We start from the raw sequence: 22,561 nt of genomic DNA, 5'->3' as shown, positions 1-22,561 counted from the left end.
CGGGGGGGCCGGGGTGCGGCCTCGGTCCAGAAGCGCCCGAGGGCCTGTTAGGCACGTGCATTCTGGGGCTGCGGCCCAGCGCCCATCCGGGCCCTCTGGGGGTCTGTGCTGCACCCCTGGGGGAGCCATGGCGTGGAGAGGGGCGGGAGCGGCACGTCTGACCCCCTTGCTGGGGTCTCACGCCTGTACTTCCCGAAAGCGAGGGCAATGAGGGCAGCGCCCCCGAACGCTTCGGGCGGCAGGAGCCCCGGTCCACACCGGGCCGCTGCCTGGACACGGGGGTGCAGGCCGAGCGCTGGCGACCCTGACTCTCTGGCTGACTGTTGCCTGGGGCGGCAAGTGTAGCCCCTACCTGGCCCGACGGTGGCCACTCGGTCCGTGGCTCAGAACTCCTCAGCCGCCTGCCACACAGCACCCACACACCTCGTGGGGACCTGCTTTCCCCAGGGCCCATCTGCACTGGGATCTGCAGGCCTGCCCTCCCCCGACTGTGGAGACGGCCCTGGTGCTCCCTGCTGTGGCTCAGAGCGGGGTGTGCGCCCCAGGGGAACCCCGAGCAGGAGAGGAGTCCACGGGCGCTGGGAGTCAGGGGCCGGGGGAGGGGTGTGGGGTGGGGGCAGGGGCACGGGAGGGGAGCGGGGTAGGGGCGCTGGAGGAGGGGGGTGGGAAGTGGAGTGGGGGGGAGGGGCTCGGGACCAGGCCACCTGGAGTCTTGAGTCTCCAGAAAGCAAGGTTTCCACAGGAGTGTGGAAAATCAATGCTGTATGGAGTGAGGCTTGGGGGTCAAAGGGAAACCCTTTTAAACCCTGAAAATATGAAACACACAAGAGCTGCGCGCTCAGCCCAGCTCCGCGGTGCCAGTCCCTCACTCAGCATTCACATTTTATTTGATTTCTCGGGAAGACACCTTCTGTTCCAGATTCACGTTTGTGCGGTCAAGCGCACAGAGCACCTCTGTCCACAGGGGTCAACAGCTTTTATTACAGAAGCACGACAGAGGGTTGGCTTTCGTCGGTTAGCTGTGTTTATTGTGCTGCTCTAACAGGGAAGCTGACTTATGCCAAAGGAGGAACGGGCCGGCTGGTGGGGAAGCAGACGGCAGACCCGGAGCAAGATCAGGACTCACGGAGCCTCTGGGGGGGTCCAGGCGACTGGGCATGCCTGGAGGACTGGCAGGCGCTCAGGGTTCCGAGAGGCTCAGCTCAGCCACGTCCTGGTTAACGTCAGTCTCAGTACCCTGAGAGGGAGGCGTGGCCTGACCTGTCTCAGTGCCCTGAGGCGGAGGGCTGGGCAGTGTGACTTAGCTCTCAGTACCCTGAGGTGGAGGGGCGTGGTCTCCCTTGGCCCCGCCCCGCCCTGGGGGAGCAAGTGGAGGAAGCTGTCAGCCTCACAGGCCCCCGGGAGGAGGCCGCTCAGCAGTAGCGTCTGGCCCACTCCCACGGAAGCAGCGAGGCGGGCGGGGTCAGCTCAGGCCGTCCTGGCTGGGCCGCGCGTGCCCCGCCCGGTGACGGCCAGGAAGGGCCCAGGGGTCATGGCAGCAGGAGATACAGCAGACACTGCCGTGGGAACCTCGGAAAGGCCAGCAGGGGAGGTGCTGGGGTGGGTACAGTATGACCGGACCGGGAAGCGGGCGCAGACGCCTCGGGAGGCTGAGAGCTGCCGGATCCGCTTATGGGGAGGAAGCTGCTTACCCAGCTGGGAGGTGTTGGTGAAGTAGATCAGCAGGGTGGACTTGAACTCCTCAAACACGATGATCTGAGGAGAGGCAGGGGTGCCCCCGAGACACGCGCTCAGCTGAGGCCGGGTGGGGAGGGGTGAGCGCGGCCGGGCGGGGAGAGGTGCAGAGCGGGAGGTCACCTCATTTAACCCGGGCTTGAGCCAGGGTCCCGGGACGTAAAGCGTCTCCTGGGGCCCGAGGTTCCAGTAGCGCCCCAGGTTCTGTCCATTGATGAAGACCACTCCTTTCGTCCAGCCCTAGAAGACATTGAAGCAGAGCTGCAAGACACACACACACCCCAGACACAGATTGCAGCCAGAGCCACACTCAGACAGCGCACAGGCCCAGCTGCGGCCCTCGGGGGCAGCAACCCGGAGACTCTGCGCTGCTGCCCCCGGCCCGGCCTTGGGGAGGCACTGGGTTCCCACTAGCCTTCCATGCGCACCCACCTCAGGGACAGGTACTGCCGTGTCCCCATGTCCCCACTGCCGTTCCCCCCGGGACACAGGGTGGTAGGCAGCCTGGGCACATTCCCTTGGCCTCCCTCCCCACCCTGAGTCAGCACCGGGAAGGGGCAGCTCTCCGGACAGCCGTGGGGTGGCGAGGGTCTACTGGGACGGAAGCTTGCTGGGAACACAGCCGGGAAGAATACCACATACCTGCAGGCTCACGAACGTGTCCGTGGGTTGACTGCCGACTCTCAGGAGGGCAAGGAAGAACGCAGGGCCCTCAGTGTGGAGAAAGCTGGGCTTCCAGATGTTGGGAAGTTTCCTAGGGAGAGTCAGCCCAGTGGACAGGTTACACCCTCCTTGACAGCATGTCAGCTGTGGCTTCGGAGGGCTGTCTCCTCCGTGCTGAGCCTAGTGTCCCCTCCCACAGCCCATTTGGGGTCCACAACGCTGCAGTGAAACAGTAGACCGGGGCTGGGGAGTGGGGCAGTGACCACTCTGCCCTGGACAACCAGAAGACTTGGGGTCACTTCCTCCAGTGTTCTGGGTCTCTGCCTCTTGTGTGAACATAAACAGGTCTGGGTGGCTGGCCTCTGGTCTCCCCATCTGCAATCAGGCACCTAGAGCCAGTGGTCGGGCACCCACCTCTGTATGAATTTATTCTGCATCTCCAGGCTGTAGATTTTAAATTTTCTCAGTGGAGAACCGTTTAGATAGATGTTCCCAGTAAGACCTGCAGAAGAGGGGAGAGAGGACACTGAGGCAGGGCAGCTGCAGAGAAGTGCCCCTGGCCCCCTGAAGGAGGCCGGAGGAGGTCCGAGGAGGACGGAGGAGGCCCGGGGAGGATGGAGGAGATCAAGGAGGATGGGGAGGACGGAGGAGGCCAGGGGAGGACGGAGGAGGCCCAGGGAGGATGGGGAGGACGGAGGAAGTCAGGGAGGATGGGGAGGACGCAGGAGGTCAGGGGAGGACAGAAGAGATCCAGGAGGCCGGGGAGGCCGGAGGAGGCCAGGGAGGATGCGGAGGATGGGGAGGATGGAGGAGGCCCAGAGAGGATGGAGGAGGCCCAGGGAGGATTGGGAGGACAGAGGAAGTCAGGGAGGATGGGGAGGATGGAGGAGGCCAGGGAGGATGGGGAGGACAGAGGAGATCAGGGAGGATGGGGGGGACGCAGGAGGTCAGGGGAGGGTGGGGAGGACGGAGGAGGCCCGGAGAGGATGGAGGAGGCCCAGGGAGGATGGGGAGGATGGAGGAAGTCAGGGAGGATGGGGAGGACGCAGGAGGTCAGGGGAGGACAGAAGAGATCGGGGAGGCCAGGGAGGACGGAGGAGGCCAGGGAGGATGTGGAGGATGGAGGAAGTCAGGGGAGGATGGGGAGGACGGAGGAGGCCCAGGGAGGACGGAGGAGGCCAGGGAGGACGGGGAGGACAGAGGAGATCAGGGAGAATGGGGGGGATGCAGGAGGTCAGGGGAGGGTGGGGAGGACGGAGGAGGCCCCGAGAGGATGGAGGAGGCCCAGGGAGGATGGGGAGGATGGAGGAAGTCAGGGAGGATGGGGAGGACAGAGGAGGTCAGGGAGGATGGGGAGGACGCAGGAGGTCAGGGGAGGACAGAAGAGATTGGGGAGGCTGGGGAGGATGGAGGAGGCCAGGGAGAATGGGGAGGATGCAGGAGGTCAGGGGAGGATAGGGAGGATGGAAGAGGCCAGGGGAGGATGGAGGAGGCCAGGGAGGATGGGGAGGACAGAGGAGATCAGGGAGGATGAGGAGGACGCAGGAGGTCAGGGGATGGTGGGGAGGACGAAGGAGGCCCGGGGAGGATGGAGGAGGCCAGGGGAGGACGGAAGAGATTGGGGAGGCCGGGGAGGAGGCCAGGGAGGATGGGGAGGACGGAGGAGGCCCGGGGAGGATGGGGAGGACGGAGGAGGTCAGGGGAGGGTGGGGAGGATGGAGGAGGCCCGGGGAGGATGGAGGAGGCCCAGGGAGGGTGGGGAGGACGGAGGAGGACAGAGGAGGCCAGGGGAGGCTGGAGGAGGCCGGAGGAGGCCAGGACACAGGCATGGGCTCCAGACAGGGACAATCAGGTCTCCCAGGGCAGCACTCGGCCCACTCTGTTCTCCGAGGGTGTTTCTGTAGCCTCTTCCCAGAAGTGTCAGGTCAGTGCGTGCACTCAGTGCTGAGAGAGCACCTTCGGAGCCTGGAGCAGGACGTGGCCCTCCTCCCCTTGAAGCCCGCTCCATCATGCTCCCGGACTGGGCCTCTCACTGACCAGGAGCCCCCACTGCCTCCAAACCACAGCTGCCCAGGCCGGGGAAGCACCCCAGGAGCACCCTGGCAGCTCATGGTCCCGGGCCCACCTTTCCTCTCCTGGTTCATGCTGGTCCCAGAGGCAAGCCGGCCTTGGTTCTCCACCAGGATCCGCAGCATCAGGAACTCCTTGTAACGCTGCCCAACACACACCAGCTGGAGGGGGCTGCTCAGGCCTCTTCTGGAGACCACTGGGCCCCCCCCCCAAGACTGGGATGATCTCAGAAACTGGGGGCTGTCAGAGGGTGGGGCTCAGCACCCCACCCTGGGCCAGGCAAACCCTGCAGCTCCTCCTCCACCCTCCTCCCATACTGGGCCTGTTGAGAAATGAAGTCATTGAACACTCTAGTGGAGACTCTTCTGAGGCTTGTGCTCAAGCCAGGGCTTTCTGAGCAGCAAACACCCAGGGTGGGACCATCCTGCCGCCCCAGGAGGACCTCACGTCTCAGCCCCGCAGGGCCTCTGCAAGGGGAGAGCCCAGGGCCCCAGGGGGCTGGAACTGTGGGGTATGTACGTCATTGGGAAGAGTCAGCTTTTGATGCGTGTCATCCAGGACTCCTATATACTTGTCATCCAAAAACACCTGCCAAAGAGAGCGGGGAAGACTGTGGGGTGCAGATATGGCAGGAGGGGGTGAGGTGCAAGGGTGCCAGGGGAGGACTAAGTCTGCCTCCGGGAAGGCGACATGCTGACGCGGGTCCACAGAGAGGGACCCTGAAGGCAGCTGGGCCCAGGGGCATGAGGAGAGCCCTGAGTGCCTGCAGGGGCCACGGGGACTGGGGAGGGGGTGGAGGGCAGCAGGCACCACGACGCACATGCCGAGGAAGGGCCAGCGGGGGCTCCGGGGCAGAGATGCCGTGACTGTGTCCCCACCCCTCTCACTGCCCACCGTGCTGTGTCTGCCCCCGACACCCCCACAAGGCTGCTCGAGCCCCACAGGACAGAGAAGGGCATACAAAGGGCACCGCAGAGGGTCTGAGTTAGGTCACAACTTTCCAAAAGGAATCTGACTAGGAGACTGTAAAAATCAAAATCTGCAAGTATCCAAAATGTCAGTAGTATGCAAAACACAGGATTAACATTTCACGCATACTGGGGTCCCAAGATGAGAGCTACAGGCTCGACCGTCACTGCTCGAGTGACCCCCGCTGGGTGACTAAAGTTCTCCCTGCAGCAGCGGCAGCCCCGGTGCACACGCAGTCCCAGCCCCGAAGACTCGCGCAGGGCTGAGAGGACAGAGCCCACCCTGCGCTTGCGGGCGGCGGGGAGGGCCCGGGAGTCGGGGCAGTTGGGACGGGACTCGCCCTCGGGAAGGAACTCGGGGGGCCCCACGAGATGGGGCCACAGTGAGCCCTCTGAGACAGGAAGGTCAAGAACGGGGTCTAATCGCTGTGCCGCAGAATTCTCAGACCGCGTGCGACGGCCTGGGTTTGCAAAGAGCAGCCAAGTGATGAGGCTCCACCAGGGGCCCGGCAGACAGAGCGAGGGGGAGGCCCGGGCCCGGAGGCGCGGCCATGGCTTGGGTGCGGGGCTGGGGCCGCGGTTCCTCTAAGGAGTTCACGATGGGTTTGGACATGATGTGTCTGAGAAGCCACAGGAGCGTACATCCAAGTGAAGACACGCGTTCAGCAAACAGCAGGGAATGAGGGTCTGTGGCTAAGAGGTCATGATGAGTGCAGGGGGATACAGATCCTGGGATGACGGGACCACAAGGGGTGGGAGGAGGCTGGAACAGCCCCTGTGCGGGGTGGGCAGGAGGGGCCCCAGCGCCCAGCGCTCCTGTTTTCTGGGCAAGGTCCCTGCACCTCTCTGCGGCTTCCTCGTTGGTAACAGGTATCTTAAGCTGGGCGTTTCGAGAACTGAACACACAGATCCGACCGTGACGCACCAAGAAAATGTCTGGGGTCTCTGCCTGAGGCACACAGGGGTGTCCGAGGCGCCCCCCACCCCGGTCTCCTCCAAGAGTGGCATCAAGTGCACTCAGGCTTCGGTGGGCACCCCGGGACACCCAACCTTAGACCCGCGAGAGCAGTGGCTTACATATGAACACCAAGCATTTCACCAAAGGGACCAGAGGTAATAAACAAGGGCGGCTTCCCACAGGTCAGGAAGACGCCGGCCTGATGTTCAGAATTTCAGCCACACGGCGGGGTCTCGCCGGCAGAGAAGGGCACCCTCTGCCCACCCCCGCCCCCTACCTGGCCCCGATCTTTCACATGGCCATCCGAGTTTAGGACGCCTCCTCTGGTGATGACGGTTTCGTAAAGTATGTACCCAGCAGACTGGCCGCTCCCTTGGTTCACGGACAGCTGTTCCATGGAGAGCGGCTCCGTGGACCTCACGGGCTGCTGCAGAGACGGGAGCGGAAACCAGGCTGAGGGGCGGCCTCATCACAGGCCAGGAAGCTCAGGGAGCACGGGGCCAAGTGAACGCCCTGTGATGACGAGTCTGCAGCAGCCGCTGGGCTCAATGGTGACCGAGGGGGCGGGGAGGGGATGTCCCTGAGGGAGGGAACGGATGTATTGGGCTCCCAGGTGGCTCCATGGTAAAGAACACGCTGGCAGTGCGGGAGACTCAGGAGGTTCCATCTCTTGGTCAGGAAGATTCCCTGGAGGAGGAAATGGCAACCCACTCCACTACTCTCGCCTGGAAAATCCCACGGACAGAGGAGACTGACTGGCGACAGTCCATGGGGTCGCAAAGAGTGGGACACGACTAAGCGACTCAGCAATAATCTAGGTCTCCTAATCTGAACTGTAGAAGTAGAAGGGACTGAAACTTCGAAGACTGCTTTCTGTCCCCCGTGTTCGTTCCCTCCCCTGCTGAGTCCTGAGCTCATGTCCATGTGCAGGGGACTCACGTCGTCCTGGTGCATCAGGGTGTCCCACAGGGATATGAAGTGGCCTGCGGCCAGGGGCGTGTATGTGTCCTTAGGTCTGCGGCCTTGACGCCGGAACCTGGGAACATCTGCAAACCACAAGCAGGGAGCTGGCTCATTCCCCAGCCCCGTCCAAGGGTGCAGCACCCTCTGCTGCCCCCAGCCACCCTGCCCGGCACCACGGTCGGTCCACGGGGGTAGGGACCGAAGGGATGGAGTCCTCCTGCACCCAGAGGCCTGGCCCGGGCGCCCTGCTGATCAGAATCTCCTGAAAGCCAGCGGGGGAACATGCGTGCTCAGATTCTGCCCCTCTCCCTACTTCCACCCAGACACGCACATCTTGTGGCTCTAGGGAAGCCTGGCCCCTCTGGTTTCCACCGATGGCGGGGCTGGGCGGATCATGTCTCGTGCAGCCCGAGTCCCCAGCCCCTGAGGATAAAACAGGCTGGGGCAAGCTGGACTCCCCCAGGGACCACGTCTGCACCAACCCCCATAGCCCAGAGCCCTCTGGAGGGCTGGGCGGGTACCTGCATCAGGGCAAAACAACTCTTGAAATACGAGATACTCAGGTGTATAGTCTCCATCTTCTGTCAGCAGCGCCCCATAGTCTGAGAAATAAAAACAAATTTGTCACTGTCCCTAAAATGGCCCAACTTCGGAAGGGACTTCAGCACTTGGTGCTGAGTCAAAGGGCCCTTCATGCAGCAGCTCTGGGAGGAAGACCTTGAGGCAGGAAAATGCCCGATGCCAGCTTCCCACGGTCCCCTGGGAGGGACAGACGGCAACCGTTGGGGGTCAGGAGCCCAGGCTGGAGCCCAGCGTCAGGACCTGGTGTTTCCAACCAGACCCCTTCCCGCTTCTCAGCCTCGCTGCCTGCTTATTCTCTGAACAGAGTCGCAGACTGGGGGAGACCTAGTCATCAAACCCAACACCCAGGATAGGGGATCAGGGAATGGGTTTCACAGTGAGCCCCAAAGAACAAAGGCTTGTGGAGTGAACCTGAGTCAGTTGAGCTAAGGTAGATGAACCTAGAGCCTGTTACAGAGCGTGAAGTAAGTCGGAAGGAGAAAAAGAGATCTCATACGCTAACGCACACACACGGAACCTAGAGAAAGGGTACCGATGAACCAGCCGCAGGAGGAACAGAGGTGCAGACGCAGAGAAGGCCGAGCTGGCGGCCAGGCGGGAAGGGAGCGCGGCGGGCTGAGAGCCGCGTCTCCAAGGACGCACGACCGTGGGTGGGGCCGTGGCTCGTGGGAAGGTGCCTCTCGCAGCGGGAGCTCAGGCAGCACTGTGTGCCCACCTGAAGGGTGGTCTGGGATATGAGGATACCTGGGGCTGATTCACGCTAATGGATGGTGAAGACCAACCCAACACTGTAAAGCAACCACCCGCCAATTAAAACTAAGATTTTAACAAAGGCTGCACAGTGGGTGGACAGAGCTAAGCTACCAGCTTCTCTGCTTGCAAAGGACCCGACCCGAAGCTGCAGAGGTAGGGCAGCCGTGGGCAGACGGCGCGGGACCGACGGGTACTTGCCGTAGCTGGTGACCATAGGGAGGCGATAGCCGGGGAACGCGGCCCCGCCCATGAAGCCGAAGTTGGTGCCGCCGTGGAACATGTAGAAGTTGAGGGAGAACCTGAGCTGCAGCATCTCCCGGACCCCCTTCATCAGCACTGCAGGGGGCGGGGAGGGGGAAGCGGAGCCTCGGTGACTTCAGGTCTGCACATGGGGGCTGGGGGTGGGGAGTGGGGAGGGGGAGGGAGGGGGCGGGGAGGGGGAAGCGGAGCCTCGGGGACTTCAGGACCATTACGGGGGTGGGGGTTGCGGGGGCTGGTGGGGGGAGGGAGCAGGGAGCGGAGCCTCCCTGACTTCAGGACCACTCGTGGGGGGCGGGGGCGGGGGGGAGGGGGGAGGGGAAAGGAGGGGAGGGGGAGGGGGGAGGGGAGGGGACCGCAGCCTCCCCGCCCTCAGGACTGCAGGTGTCAGCGGGAGGGGGGAGGGAGGAGGCCGCGGGGATGAGGGGGGCGCCCCGAGGTGCCATCAGGGCCCCCCGGGTCTGATCTCCCCGACGTCTCTGTCTCCGGGTGTCCAGCTCATGCCTCTGAAGCACGGAGCGACCTGTCCCTGATGGTCGGAAGTCGCCGCCGGAGGAGCACCGACCCTCCAACTGCCTCCTGCTGTTGGCTCCTCCCGGAAGGCGGGGCTGGCAGAGGGTCTGGGGCCCCCAGCACCCGCTCCGGGGGGAGCCCCACTAGCTGTCCCTGCACCGCTCCCAGAACAGCTGGCTCTCCTGATTTTAGCGCTTCAGTGCAACAGACAGTCACTCCAGACACAATAATCACCAGACCTCAGTGACCTGTGGGCCGACCCTTGCGTGTGGCTCAGACACAGCACACAGACCCAGACAGACAGACAGACACACAGACACACACACACAGACAGACAGACACAGACACACACACACACAGACAGACACACAGACAGACAGACACACAGACAGACACACAGACAGACACAGACACAGACAGACACACACACACAGACACAGACACAGACAGACACACACACACACAGACACAGACAGACACACACACACAGACACAAAGACAGACAGACAGACGCAGACACACAGACACAGACACAGACACACAGACACAGACACACAGACAGACACACAGACACACAGACACAGACACACAGACAGACACACAGACACAGACACACAGACAGACACACAGACACAGACACAGACACACAGACAGAGACACACAGACAGACACACAGACACACAGACAGACACACAGACACACAGACAGACACAGACACTCACACACACACAGACACAGACACACACAGACACAGACACACAGACAGACACAGACACACACACACAGACACAGACAGACAGACAGACAGACACACACACAGACACAAAGACAGACACAGACAGACACAGACAGACACACAGACACAGAGACACACAGACAGACACACAGACAGACACACAGACACAGACACACACACACACAAACACACAGACAGACACACAGACACAGACACAGAGACACATAGACAGACACACAGACACACAGACAGACACAGACACAGACACACAGACACAGACAGACAGACACACAGACACACACACACACACACACAGACACAGACACAGCTCACTGACAAAGCGCACAGGATCTGCCCGCCCTGTTAACCTCAGGGACTCCAATCAGCGGGCAGGAGGCGGGCCAGTGCCCTTGGAGTACTGCCGACATCTGCCCTCAGAGACAAACAGGGGCGACATGCAACTCACTGTGCAGGTCCAGAGTGTTTCGAGAAGTGCCCCATCCGTCCAGAGACCTGGCGGTGTACACCATCATCATGACCGGGCTGGCACCCTGCGGAGGCAGAGCGTCCACGCACTCGAGCTGGCCTGTCACCCGGCCTGCCTCGCCCGTGGGCATCCTCACGGGCCCTCACTGCTCTCACAGCGCACGGCTGGCCTGGCCTGCCTCACGTCGTCTCACTGTTCCGGCTTTGGAGAAATCAGTGGCCGTGGGCACCTTAAGTTTCCAGAACAGCAGAATCTCTTCATGCCCTGGATCAACCCCAGGAGAGGCCTCGTAGGGAAGCACCTGACCCAAAGCAGGCCCTGAAGATGTCAAGAACCAACTGACAACAGTGTGAGCCCAGCGAGAGTCCCACACAACCCCCTGCTCCTGCTCTGCCCTTGGCCAGCCTGAGGCCCGAGGCCCTCCAGCATCCCAGCCCGAGCCATTCCGAGGCCCGAGGCCCTCCAGCATCCCAGCCCGAGCCATCCTGAGGCCCGAGGGCCTCCAGTGTCCCAGCCTGAGCCATCCTGAGGCCTGAGGCCCTCCACTGTCCCAGCCCGAGCCATCCTGAGGCCTGAGGCCCTCCACTGTCGCAGCCCGAGCCGTCCTGAGGCCCTCCACCATCCCAGCCCGAGCCATCCCGAGGCCCAAGGCCCTCCAGTGTCCTTGCCCGAGCCATCCCAAGGCCCGAGGCCCTCAGGACCTATGAGCTCCGCATTCAGGCTCACACACTCCACAGTCAAAGTCAACGCTGCTCCTTTGAGCTCTGAGAGTTACTGCAGCCTTGGAATGTCTGCTCTCAGTGCGGGGACCCCACCCCAGCCCCCTGCAGCATTCACATTCCTACCTAAGCTGATAAATGCGTCAAAGAAAGTAAGGAAACTAACAAAACCACTGCCAACTTTGTGCACCACAAAATCACGTGAACTTTTCGTTCATTTCTGCCTGGCATCCTGTAATTTAACATTTTTAAAATATTCTACTGAATTCCAAAGATAATGTGCTCACTCCTTTAAGACTGATTCAAGCTCCAGGTGGTGCTAGAGGAAAAGAATCCACCTGCCACTGCTGGAGACACAAAAGTTATGGGTTCGATCCCTAGGTCAGGAGGATCCATTGGAGGAGGGCATGGCAACCCACTCCAGTGTTCTTGCCTGGAGAGCCCCACGGACAGAGGAGCCTGGCGGGCCACAGAGTTGGACACGACTGAGCACATGCACACAAATGGAAGCTGTGCATCTTAAGTCCCTGCAGTCTCCTTCCTCCCAGCCCCACAGCACTCCCACATTATAGATCCTCACGTGGGGAAGGATCCTCACGTGTTACATGAGGGCTCTGGCCATCACCCCATCCTCGGGCGGGCACTGCCCCCTGCAGACACCCTACCTTTTCAGGTGATGGCAAATTCATCACGAGACAGTATATTCCATTTCTGGAGAATTCAGATTGCGAGAAAGTACAGCCCATACATGCAGCCAATAAAAGTTTTGTTATTCCTTTTACCCACTGAAATTAATTCTGTTCCCTAGTACCAGAAAGAATTTCCCCTTTACCATGAAAATGCTCCAAAATTTTGAATATGCCACCAAATGAATCTTCCCTTAATGTGAGATTCACTCCCAATTCCTTCGTTCTCTTTTTTTTTGGTCGGAACATCTATATTATATTCTTTCAACAAATTTCAATTAAGTGACTCAGCGCTGCTGGCCACCAGCGTCAGTTACGCATCCGAGGCCTGGTTCACCCTGTCGGTAAGCTCGTGCCCTTTCTCCAGCGCTCCCCTTTCCCTGGCGACCCGCGGCCTCCGGCAGCCACTTTGCAGCTGTCGTGGGAGTCTGCTGCTCTCTTCCGGGGACTCCACACCTAAGTGGCGCCACGTTCGTTATTCATCTCTCACTGTCTGGCTTATCTGTCAGGCTCAGCGCTGTCCAGGCTCATCCATGTGGTCACAAATGACAGATTTTCTCTTTTGTAAAAGCTGAATGTTTTCCACTTGATACACGTATCATATTCTCTTTATCCGTTCATCCCTCCTGATACACTGGGATTGCTTCCACACGGTGGCTGCCGTGAGGCGTGGTGCTGTGAACAGGCAGCACACACAGCTCTTCAGGGTGATAATTCTGTTTCCTCCCTAAACATCTGCAGACGAGACTGCTGCATCAGAGCTGGTTCTATTTCCCCACAAACCTCCATATGGACTTCCACAGTGGCTTTGAAGAGTTGCTTCTTTGCTATGGTCTAGCAGGTCTTATCGGAGAAGGCAATGGCACCCCACTCCAGCACTCTTGCCTGGAAAATCCCATGGGTGGAGGAGCCTGGTTGGCTGCAGTCCATGGGGTTGCTAAGAGTCGGACACAACTGAGCGACTTCACTTTCACTTTTCACTCTCATGCATTGGAGAAGGAAATGGCAACCCACTCCAGTGTTCTTGCCTGGAGAATCCCAGGGACGGGGGAGCCTGGTGGGCTGCTGTCTATGGGGTCACACAGAGTTGGACACGACTGAAGCGACTTAGCAGCAGCAGCAGGTCTTATGGGCACAGTCCCCGTGAGCCTTCAGAGCTGGGTGTTCGAGAGCCCACTGTTCGGGTAGGAGCTCAGGAGTTAGGCACCAGGGGTGGCAACGGCTGAGCTGGGGCCTGCCTCTGGTGACACGGCGCTGTGCGGTGTGGAGTTCTTGGCGAGCGTGCGGCTCAGCCTTTCCAAACCACTTTGACGCATGTTCTCATCTTCCGCCCTGACCCTCTCCTCACCGAAGGAGCTCAGACGGCAGATGGCATAAAACAGGGAAAGAGCGCGGGATTTGGAGGCAGAAGGACTGGATTTGAACCTGGGTTATTCTGTTGCATGACTGACCACAGATGATCTCAAAGCAGAAATTTTACCTTTCTGAATCATGGTTTCCTCATAGGCACGATAAGGCTAGGACCAATAACTTCTTCCATGGTAATGTAAGAAACAGACATTGAAAATGGGGGCGGAAACTAGAAGCTGTATGTATAACTATCGTCGTAGAATGCTGTCTCAGCTTGTGTCACAAGCTTTCTCCATACTTGACCTGTTTACCAGCTGACTCTAACCATTAAGACACAAGTTCCAAAAGTGGTGGTTTTGTTGGCTTCCTTCCCTGCTTTGTCCACAAAGCCTTGACAAATAAATGCCTAACTGGCACATTTGCTGTCTTTGTTTAGTTGCTAAGTCATGTCCAATTCTTTTGTGACTCCATGGACTATAATCTCACCAGGATTCTCCAGGCAAGAAACTAGAGCGAGCGGCCATTTCCTTCTCCAGGGGATCTTCCTGACCTAGGGATCAAACCCATAACTTCTCCTAGGCAGGTAGATTCTTTACCACCGAGCCACCTGGGAAGCCCAGCTGGCACATAGAGAGAAAGAAAGCGAAGTCGCTCAGTCATGCCTGACTCTTTGCAACCCCATGGACTGTAGCCTACCAGGCTCCTCTGTCCATGGGATTTTCCAGCAGGAATACTAGAGTGGGTTGCCATTTCCTTCTCCAGGGGATCTTCCCGACCCAGGGATCGAACCCAGATCTTCCGCATTATGTGCAGATGCTTTAGCATCTGAGCCACCAGGGAGGTCACCACCACCAGGGAAGAACTGGCACACAGCAAGTGCTAAAAACATTTACTGGCTCATTTATTTAATGAATAAATGAACTCAGTTTTAGGACTTTATTAATTAAAGGACAATTTTCATTCCAATCCCAAAGAAAGGCAATGCCAAAGAATGCTCAAACTACTGCACAATTGCTCATCTCACACGTGAGTAAAGTCATGCTCAAAATTCTCCAAGCCAGGCTTCAGCAATATGTGAACCGTGAACTTCCAGATGTTCAAGCTGGTTTTAGAAAAGGCAGAGGCACCAGAGATCAAATTGCCAACATCCGCTGGATCATGGAAAAAGCAAGAGAGTTCCAGAAAAACATCTACTTCTGCTTCATTGACTATGCCAAAGCCTTTGACTGTGTGGATCACAATAAACTGTGGAACATTCTGAAAGAGATGGGAATACCAGACCACCTGACCTGCCTCTTGAGAAACCTGTATGCAGGTCAGGAAGCAACAGTTAGAACTGGACATGGAACAACAGACTGGTTCCAAATAGGAAAAGGAGTACGTCAAGGCTGTATATTGTCACCCTGCTTATTTAACTTATATGCAGAGTACATCAGGAGAAACGCTGGGCTGGAGGAAGCACAAGCTGGAATCAAGATTGCCGGGAGAAATATCAACCTCAGATATGCAGATGACACCACCCTTATGGCAGAAAGTGAAGAGGAACTCAAAAGCCTCTTGATGAATGTGAAAGAGAGTGAAAAGGTTGGCTTGAAGCTCAACATTCAGAAAACTAAGATCATGGCATCTGGTCCCATCACTTCATGGGAAATAGATGGGGAAACAGTGTCAGACTTTACTTTTTTGGGCTCCAAAATCACTGCAGCCATGAAATTAAAAGATGTTTACTCCTTGAAAGGAAAGTTATGACCAACCTAGATAGCATATTAAAAAGCAGAGACATTACTTTGCCAACCAAGGTCCATCTAGTCAAGGCTGTGGTTTTTCCCGTGGTCGTGTATGGATGTGAGAGTTGGACTGTGAAGAAAGCTGATCGCTGAAGAATTGATGCTTTTGAACTGTGGTGCTGGAGAAGACTCTTGAGAGTCCCTTGGACTGCAAGGAGATCCAACCAGTCCATTCTAAAGGAGATCAATCCTGGGTGTTCATTGGAAGGACTGATGCTAAAGCTGCAACTCCAGTACTTTGGCCACCTCATGGGAAGGGTTGACTCATTGGAAAAGAGTCTGATGCTGGGAGGGACTGGGGGCGGGAGGAGACGGGGATGACAGAGAATGAGATGGCTGGATGGCATCACCGACTCTGTGGACATAAGTTTGAGTGAACTCCGGTTGTTGGTGATGGACAGGGAGGTCTGGCGTGCTGTGATTCATGGGGTCGCGAGGAGTCGGACACGACTGAGCGACTGAACTGAACTGAATTATATTTTATAATTGAATTATATCATTTTTTAGGGTATCATTTTTAACTCCTGAATCCCCACTTACTGTCCCGGATTCTTCCTCCACCTTCATCACCATCATCATCACCAGTCACCATCATGTTCTATCTGAGTGTCTGCTCTGCTCCAAGAGTTCCACTCCCTCTCCATCTTTTCTCGGGATGCACTGGCCCTTCCTTGCACACCTCTGTGCTACGCACACCGTTTCCTGTGTGCCAGGGACCGACAGCCCTTGGTGTTGGTCCAGTCGTTAAGTGGCTGGATACTCAGCCCTTTGTGTCTTTGCTCTCTTCTCCAAAGCTTAGTTCTTTTTTAGACTGAAGGAGGGCAGAATCAGGGAGATAACTATTTTTTAGAATTCCAGGCACTGTCTTTTCTTGATGGAAATTAGGAGAGTGCTCCCTTCCTTCTAACACTGCAGAGCTCGGACTGGTGCAGAGTCAAGCATCCAGCCACTGATCTCTTTTGGCGGTAGAGATTGATGCACCCTCTGAGTCCCCCTAATGCTTCTGTTGGAACTAGCACTTCCTACTGAGTTCTGTTTATTTTGTTTTTTGTCTTTCTCATTGGACCACAGGTAAATGTGAATGAGGCTATTCATTCAAAGGGTAAAAACTTTTGCAAAATGACTTTAGGTCCATTTTGGTTTAGAAATCTCAATATAGGTAGTTCAGTTCAGTTCAGTCGCTCAGTCGTGTCCGACTCTCCGCGACCCCATGAATCACAGCACGCCAGGCCTCCCTGTCCATCACCAACTCCCGGAGTTCACTCAAACTCATGTCCACAGAGTCGGTGATGGCATCCAGCCATCTCATTCTCCGTCGTCCCCTTCTCCTCCCGCCCCCAACCTTTCCCAGCATCAGAGTCTTTTCCAGTGAGTCAACTCGTCTCATGAGGTGGCCAAAGTATTGGAGTTTCAGCTTTAACATCAGTCCCTCCAATGAACACCCAGGATTGATCTCCTTTAGAATGGCCTGGTTGGATCTCCTTGCAGTATAAGGGACTCTCAAGAGTCTTCTCCAACACCACAGTTCAAAAGCATCGATTCTTCGGCGATCAGCTTTCTTCACAGTCCAACTCTCACATCCATACATGACCACGGGAAAAACCATTGCCTTGACTAGACGGACCTTGGTTGGCAAAGTAATGTCTCTGCTTTTTAATATACTATCAAGGTTGGTCATAACTTTCCTTCCAAGGAGCAAGCGTCTTTTAATTTCATGGCTGCAATCAGCATCTGCAGTGATTTTGGAGCCCAAAAAAACAAAGTCTGACACTGTTTCCACTGTTTTTCCATCTATTTCCCATGAAGTGATGGGACCAGATGCCATGATCTTTGTTTTCTGAATGTTGAGCTTCAAGCCAACCTTTTCACTCTCCTCTTTCACTTTCATCAAGAGGCTTTTTAGTTCCTCTTCACTTTCTGCCATAAGGGTAGTGTCATCTGCATATCTGAGGTTATTGATATTTCTCCCAGCAATCTTGATTCCAGCTTGTGCTTCTTCCAGCCCAGCGTTCCTCATGATGTACTCTGCATATAAGTTAAATAAGCAAGGTGACAATATACAACCTTGACGTACACCTTTTCCTATTTGTAGAATGTTACCCATATTATCAGGCAGATTACTAGGGCAAAAAGTGACATCTGGTTAGCAAGTTGCACCTGGAGTGGAAACAATGACTGATGTATAAACTCCTAGTGGGGCCACGGCTTCCTGTGTGCAGGGTATCCTGAAACCAGCGGCTCTGTTGGCAGAGCCGGAAGCTCAGGCTATGGAGCCATGACGTGAGGCCCCAGCTGGTTCCTAGCATTGCTCCCGAACTGTGGGGAGAGAGCAGAGCCCCTGGATGGTGAAGACAGAGGGGAGCCCCTGGACTGTGGGAGAGCGGAGCCCCCGCCCTCGGTGACGACATTCAGTGCTGCGGTGAGCTCGCCGTGCCATGCTGAACCCTCCTTGGGGCTGTGGGCCAGGCCCTGTGGGCACTTTGACGCAATTGCTCCTGAAACCGCCTAGAGCAGGTGTTTGCAGCGTGTAACAGATCCAAGTTTTAACGGAGCGAATCCTAGCGGAGAAGTTCCTGAACATCTGAGCCAAGCAGTCCTCAGCTGAGAGGAAGGGAAACAGCCCGCGGCCTCTGCCTAGTCCTCACCTGAACTGCGCGGAGGCGCTCGTACGTTTCCCGCCTTATGCTCCTCATGTGGAGGGTGGCAAACACTGCGGAGGGAGGGGAGGCCGGGCCGCGTCACCAGCCGGCGGGGTGCCGCCGCCTGAGCCGGTGACCACGTGGCCGCGTGTGTCCCGAGGGGCTCGGGCAGCGCCTCTGCTCGGCCTTCCGCGCGCGCGGCCGGGAGAAGGGCGGAGAGAGCGCCCTGGGTGCGGGGACGAGGAGGCCGAGCCCGGGGCCCAGCGCAGGCCTGTCCCCGCCGCCGCGCCGGGCGGAGCGGGCCAGGCCGGCTGGAGAAGCCCGAGCAGCACGGCTCTGCAGCTCGGCCGCGGCCCCTCCGTCCTCTGCGGCAGCCCTCCCGCGCGTTTCCCCGCGGATCCCACGCCCGGACCCTGCGCCCCGCGCGCTGCCGGCCCGGGGCTCGGGCAGGACTTTGTCCGGGACCCGGCTCTCCCCTGGGGGTTCGGCCGGCCCGGGGCTCGGGCAGGACTTTGTCCGGGACCTGGCTCTCCCCTGGGGGTTCGGCCGGGCCGGGGCAGCGCAGAGACGCCTCCGCAGGGTGGCGCGGGGCCGCGTGCGCCCGACACGGCCCGGCCCGCCTGGGAAGCGGGGCATCGGAGCCTCACACGGACCCTCAGGCTCGGCCGGCGGCGGAGGCGGGCAAAGCCGCCGAGCCTACCTTCAGGTGTGCGCCCCTTCAGCAGTCCCGGGCCTGTGTCCGCCGTCATGAGCATCGCCGTGATCCCTCTGCTCAGCAGCGCCTGTGGGACAGTCGGGAAGGTGAACGGCGGTCCACGGCCCTGGCGCGGGGCGCGTCCCCAGGAGAAGGCGAGGGCCAGGGCACAGGAATGAGCTGAGGGGCGGGAAGGCCTCACCACGCCCCCCACGCTGGTGACTTGTTCAATGAGAACAGCCAAAACGGACTTAAATGCAAGCATCAGCAACGACCTGGAATGGATACCAACCACATTCCAAAGACAAGACTTTTCATAATGGATTAAGGAAAACAAATTCTTCTAAGTATATACAGAGTATATACCTGAAGTATGTGGATACAGAAAAAAAAGGTGAAAGGGTGGAAAAGCCCTCACTATACAAACACCAACCAAAAACGATCTGTGATATCCACAGAAGGAAACGTGGCTGTGATTCGTTCTGTGCTGACGTTAGAGGCATGCAGGTGTCCCAGGCCCCCGGCTGGGGGAAAAGCGTGGAAACACCAGCTGACTTCCCGCGCCTCATCCACATGCGGACGAGCAGCACAAAAGCCTGCGACTTTGTCTTTTCGCCGCAACCGAGGCGTCCCCTGATTTCTCTTTGGTTTTCAAAAACGAAAACTCTGGACTGTTCGGAAGTCAACACTACAAACCCTTTAGAATAAATAACTTTTCTCTGTCCTATATTAAAAAAAAAAAAAGGCACGGGAAGCCCCCAACTGGACACAGAACTAATTCATGAACTTAGAGGGCGCAGATTTACAGAGTACGCAGTGTAAGGCTTTGACACTTGAAAGTTCTTCATCCATTGCTAACAAATACTGCATCCCGAATGGTACCTTGCAAGCTCTAGCTGCTCAGGATGTTTGCTCCAGGAATCAGCAAAGTGAGAAAAGTATGTAAAGACGGAGGAAAAGAAGGGGCACTTACATTTTTAATATACGGCATGTATCTCTTATCCAGATTATAGGAACCATACTCGTTTTCCATCTGCATGGCAATAACGGGGCCCTCTTCTTGGAACTGGGGGTCAAGGAGACGAGAGTCTGAGGATGAGTCAGCCAGTGGGGAAAGACTGGACTGACTTTCTCAATTTGCTACTGCACAAGCATGTTCAGAGTGCCAGAGAAAATAACCTGCTCCTAAACTCAGCCCCAGGGACACGATGGTGGGGGCAGTTTCTGTCACTAAGTCAGCAGCCACCTCGTGGGGTCAAAGCCTCCATCAGCCCACCTTCCCCAGTGGCCCCAGGGAGCAGTGCCCGCCGACTCCCCTAACCCAACACCTTAAGCAGAGGCTTAGACCTCCGCCCAGCCTTCCTCGGGGGCACGGCCCTCTCCCACACAGGCGCACATCACCCCCCTCAGGGGCCCGCTCTGCTTCCGTCCCTGCACCCCGGTCTTCATTCCCCTGTCGCTGCCACAGAGACCCGGTCCTGCTCTCCTGCGCGGTCTCCCTTCGTGGACAAACGGTGCAGCAGCTCTGCACGCCCTGCGACAGCCCACTGCTAATGACCCTGTCCTCGCTCTGGTCTCACGGCCACCCTTTGCATTCCACCCTGACCTTCTCTTTGCTAAACGGATGCAATCCCTTTTCATCCTGGTCTGATTTCTCTCCTCCCCCGGGAAGCCCTCCCTCCTGCACCACCCCTCCTGGGTCCTGCACTCGCCAGTCACCCCTCAGCCTCCTCCTTGAGCTCCTCTCCCCCGCCAGCTCTCTCCCAGTCCCAGGATCGTGAGGGACTGCGTCCCTTCTGCCCTCTCAGTTACGCCCTCCTTCCCCTTCCCTGCCGACTCCCTCTGTGATGTGAACATGCTCGGTCAGCCCTGTCCTTACAGCTCTTGCCGGCCCCGCGGGCGTGTCTTCTCTCTGTTCCTTGCACCTGCCATGTCCTGGTCAGTTTCACTACACTCAGCTCTGCCCTTTTCAATCTGCCCTTGGAGACACGTGCCGCCAGAAGGTCTCCTCCTGGCATGCAGGACTGAGGGAAAGAACGTTGCTCCCTCAGAATTAGACAACACACCAACAATGAAAGGAAGAAGTCGGGTCGATCCCAGGACCCTAAAACCAGTGGGCGGAAGCGTCTGCACACAGTGCGCGCGTGTGACCCGGGAGGACCTTGGCAAGGAGAGCTGAAACAGGACAGGGCTCGGCAAGCAGAGCGCAGCCAGCTGCACTAGAGCTGAGTGGGCAGAAAAGTGCCGACAAGAGTTCCCCAAACCTGTATGCCTCCCAGGGGTCTCAGTGGTAGAGAGTCTGCCTGCCAATGCAAGAGACGTGGATTCGATCCCTGGGTCGGGAAGATCCCCTGCAGTAGGAAATGGCAACCCACCCTAATGTTCTTGCCTGGAAGATCCCATGAATAGAGGTGCCTGGTGGGCTACGATCCACAGGATTGCAAAAGAGTTGGACTTGACTTAGTGACAGAGCAGCACGTGTAGGGACAAAGTCACAATCCTGGGAGTTACCTGGGAGCCTATTGGTTAGGATTCCAGGCTTTCCCTGCTGCTGCCCAGGTTCGACCCCTGGTTGGGGAACCGAGACCCCACAAACTGTGTGGCACAGCAAAAAATATGTAAAAGCTTTGCTTCTTAGGTGCTTCCCCGGTGGCTCAAAGGGTAAGACCCCTGGCTTCTGCGGCTCCGGGTTTTGTGATCATCAGGCAACCTTCTGTTTACTGATTTTGTCTTGCAGGCGCTCCAAGATGGGGAATGTCCTGATTTGGGGTGCAGAGAGTGTGCTAATTCGCACTAGAACTTTCTTTGATGATGAAAATGTTCTGTGTTCTCATTGTCCAATGTGGTAGCGACCACCCACAGGTGGCTACCTAGCACTTGAACTGTGTCTAGTGTGAATAATGAGCTAAATTCTTTATTTAGTTTTAATAGATTTTAAGTGAAATAGCCACCGGCGACCAAGGTTACCCCTGGCCAGCACAGCTCCAGGGGTGCAAGAGGACCGTCCCTGCATCTCCGGTCCCCAGGTACACATGGAAGGGCCTTGCAGCCACCGTCGCCTTGTCTGCTGACCCCGGGGCATGCTCAGTCAGGAGCCAGCTCTGACCCGAAAAGGTCCACACCACTTGAAGCCTTGCCTGGCCATTTCCAGGCCTGTTGCTATCCCGACAGTAACATCCCTTTCCAGTGATTGCTGTGAGGATAAAATATGCTCCGTAAACACCAAACGCCTCATAAAAAGCTCGATGCATGCATGCCAAGTCACTTCAGTCGTGTCCGACTCTTTGCAGCCCCACGGACTGTAGCCCGCCAGGCTCCTCTGTCCATGGGGTTCTCCAGGCAAGAAGGCTGAAGTGGGGTGCCATTTCCTCCTCCAGGCAACGAATCCAAGTCTCCTATGGCTCCTGCACTGCATGGCGATTCTTTACCACTCAGCCACCAGGGAAGCCCAGTAGAAAGCTTGATACCTAATAGATACCTTTTGTTCCTTCCCTCTGCTCACTTGCTACCTACTTATACAGCCCTTCACGTATTTTCCAAACCTTGCAGCAATATGCTGGCACACTATTTCTACTCAATGAATGTGTATGACACCATGGTTTCATTGCTGGGAGAGAGATATTAAAAAAAAACAATTGCAGTTTCTACAAAATCACTGACCTAAGGTCATCTGCATCATCTATCACTTGTGAAAGACTGACACGTAGCTGTTTAGCAGGTTAGGTAAGACATTCTGATGGCTGTCATTAAATTCCCATTTGCGGTGCTGGAGAGCAAACAAATAATGCAGAAGACATAAAAATATACACAGCGCGGCTCCCAGCATCCTGCCGGGAAACGGCACCCCAGTAAGACGGCAGATCAGGAACAGGCATGAAAGCAGAAGAAAGCTTATTTCTTAAATAAGGAACTGGATTCGCTGCCGTACACGCTTCCTGCTTATGCGCGAGAGAAAGTAGGCTGAGCCTTGCCCAGGAAGGCAGTTCAGGCAAGCACTTCCC

At 57.3% G+C, this 22,561-nt stretch overlaps 1 protein-coding gene across 1 annotated transcript in view; it reads right to left on the bottom strand.

Moving 5' to 3' along the window:
* Window positions 1-1,016: 1,016 nt before the first annotated feature.
* Window positions 1,017-22,561, bottom strand: part of LOC129553754 (beta-galactosidase-1-like protein 2) — a 33,127-nt gene continuing 11,582 nt past the window's right edge. Inside the window, exons 7-21 of the mRNA XM_088843599.1 lie at window positions 19,534-19,626; window positions 18,567-18,648; window positions 17,873-17,937; window positions 10,665-10,749; window positions 8,890-9,027; window positions 7,878-7,958; window positions 7,333-7,439; window positions 6,671-6,820; window positions 4,987-5,055; window positions 4,523-4,610; window positions 2,812-2,899; window positions 2,377-2,488; window positions 1,858-1,974; window positions 1,692-1,755; window positions 1,017-1,237 (exon numbers count right to left, since the gene is read on the bottom strand). Coding sequence (XP_088699725.1) covers window positions 1,230-1,237; window positions 1,692-1,755; window positions 1,858-1,974; window positions 2,377-2,488; window positions 2,812-2,899; window positions 4,523-4,610; window positions 4,987-5,055; window positions 6,671-6,820; window positions 7,333-7,439; window positions 7,878-7,958; window positions 8,890-9,027; window positions 10,665-10,749; window positions 17,873-17,937; window positions 18,567-18,648; window positions 19,534-19,626 — 1,347 coding nt within the window. The 3' untranslated portion in view covers window positions 1,017-1,229. The remainder of the gene's footprint in view (window positions 1,238-1,691; window positions 1,756-1,857; window positions 1,975-2,376; window positions 2,489-2,811; window positions 2,900-4,522; window positions 4,611-4,986; window positions 5,056-6,670; window positions 6,821-7,332; window positions 7,440-7,877; window positions 7,959-8,889; window positions 9,028-10,664; window positions 10,750-17,872; window positions 17,938-18,566; window positions 18,649-19,533; window positions 19,627-22,561) is intronic.

This window comes from Moschus berezovskii, chromosome 14 (assembly GCF_049115385.1).
Source record: "Moschus berezovskii isolate FMDL1 chromosome 14, NW_MosBer_1.0, whole genome shotgun sequence".
In the NCBI taxonomy this organism is placed as follows: Eukaryota; Metazoa; Chordata; class Mammalia; order Artiodactyla; family Moschidae; genus Moschus; species Moschus berezovskii.
The sequence above is the reverse complement of the archived record's forward strand: the minus strand, read 5'-3'. Positions and strand labels throughout refer to the sequence as shown.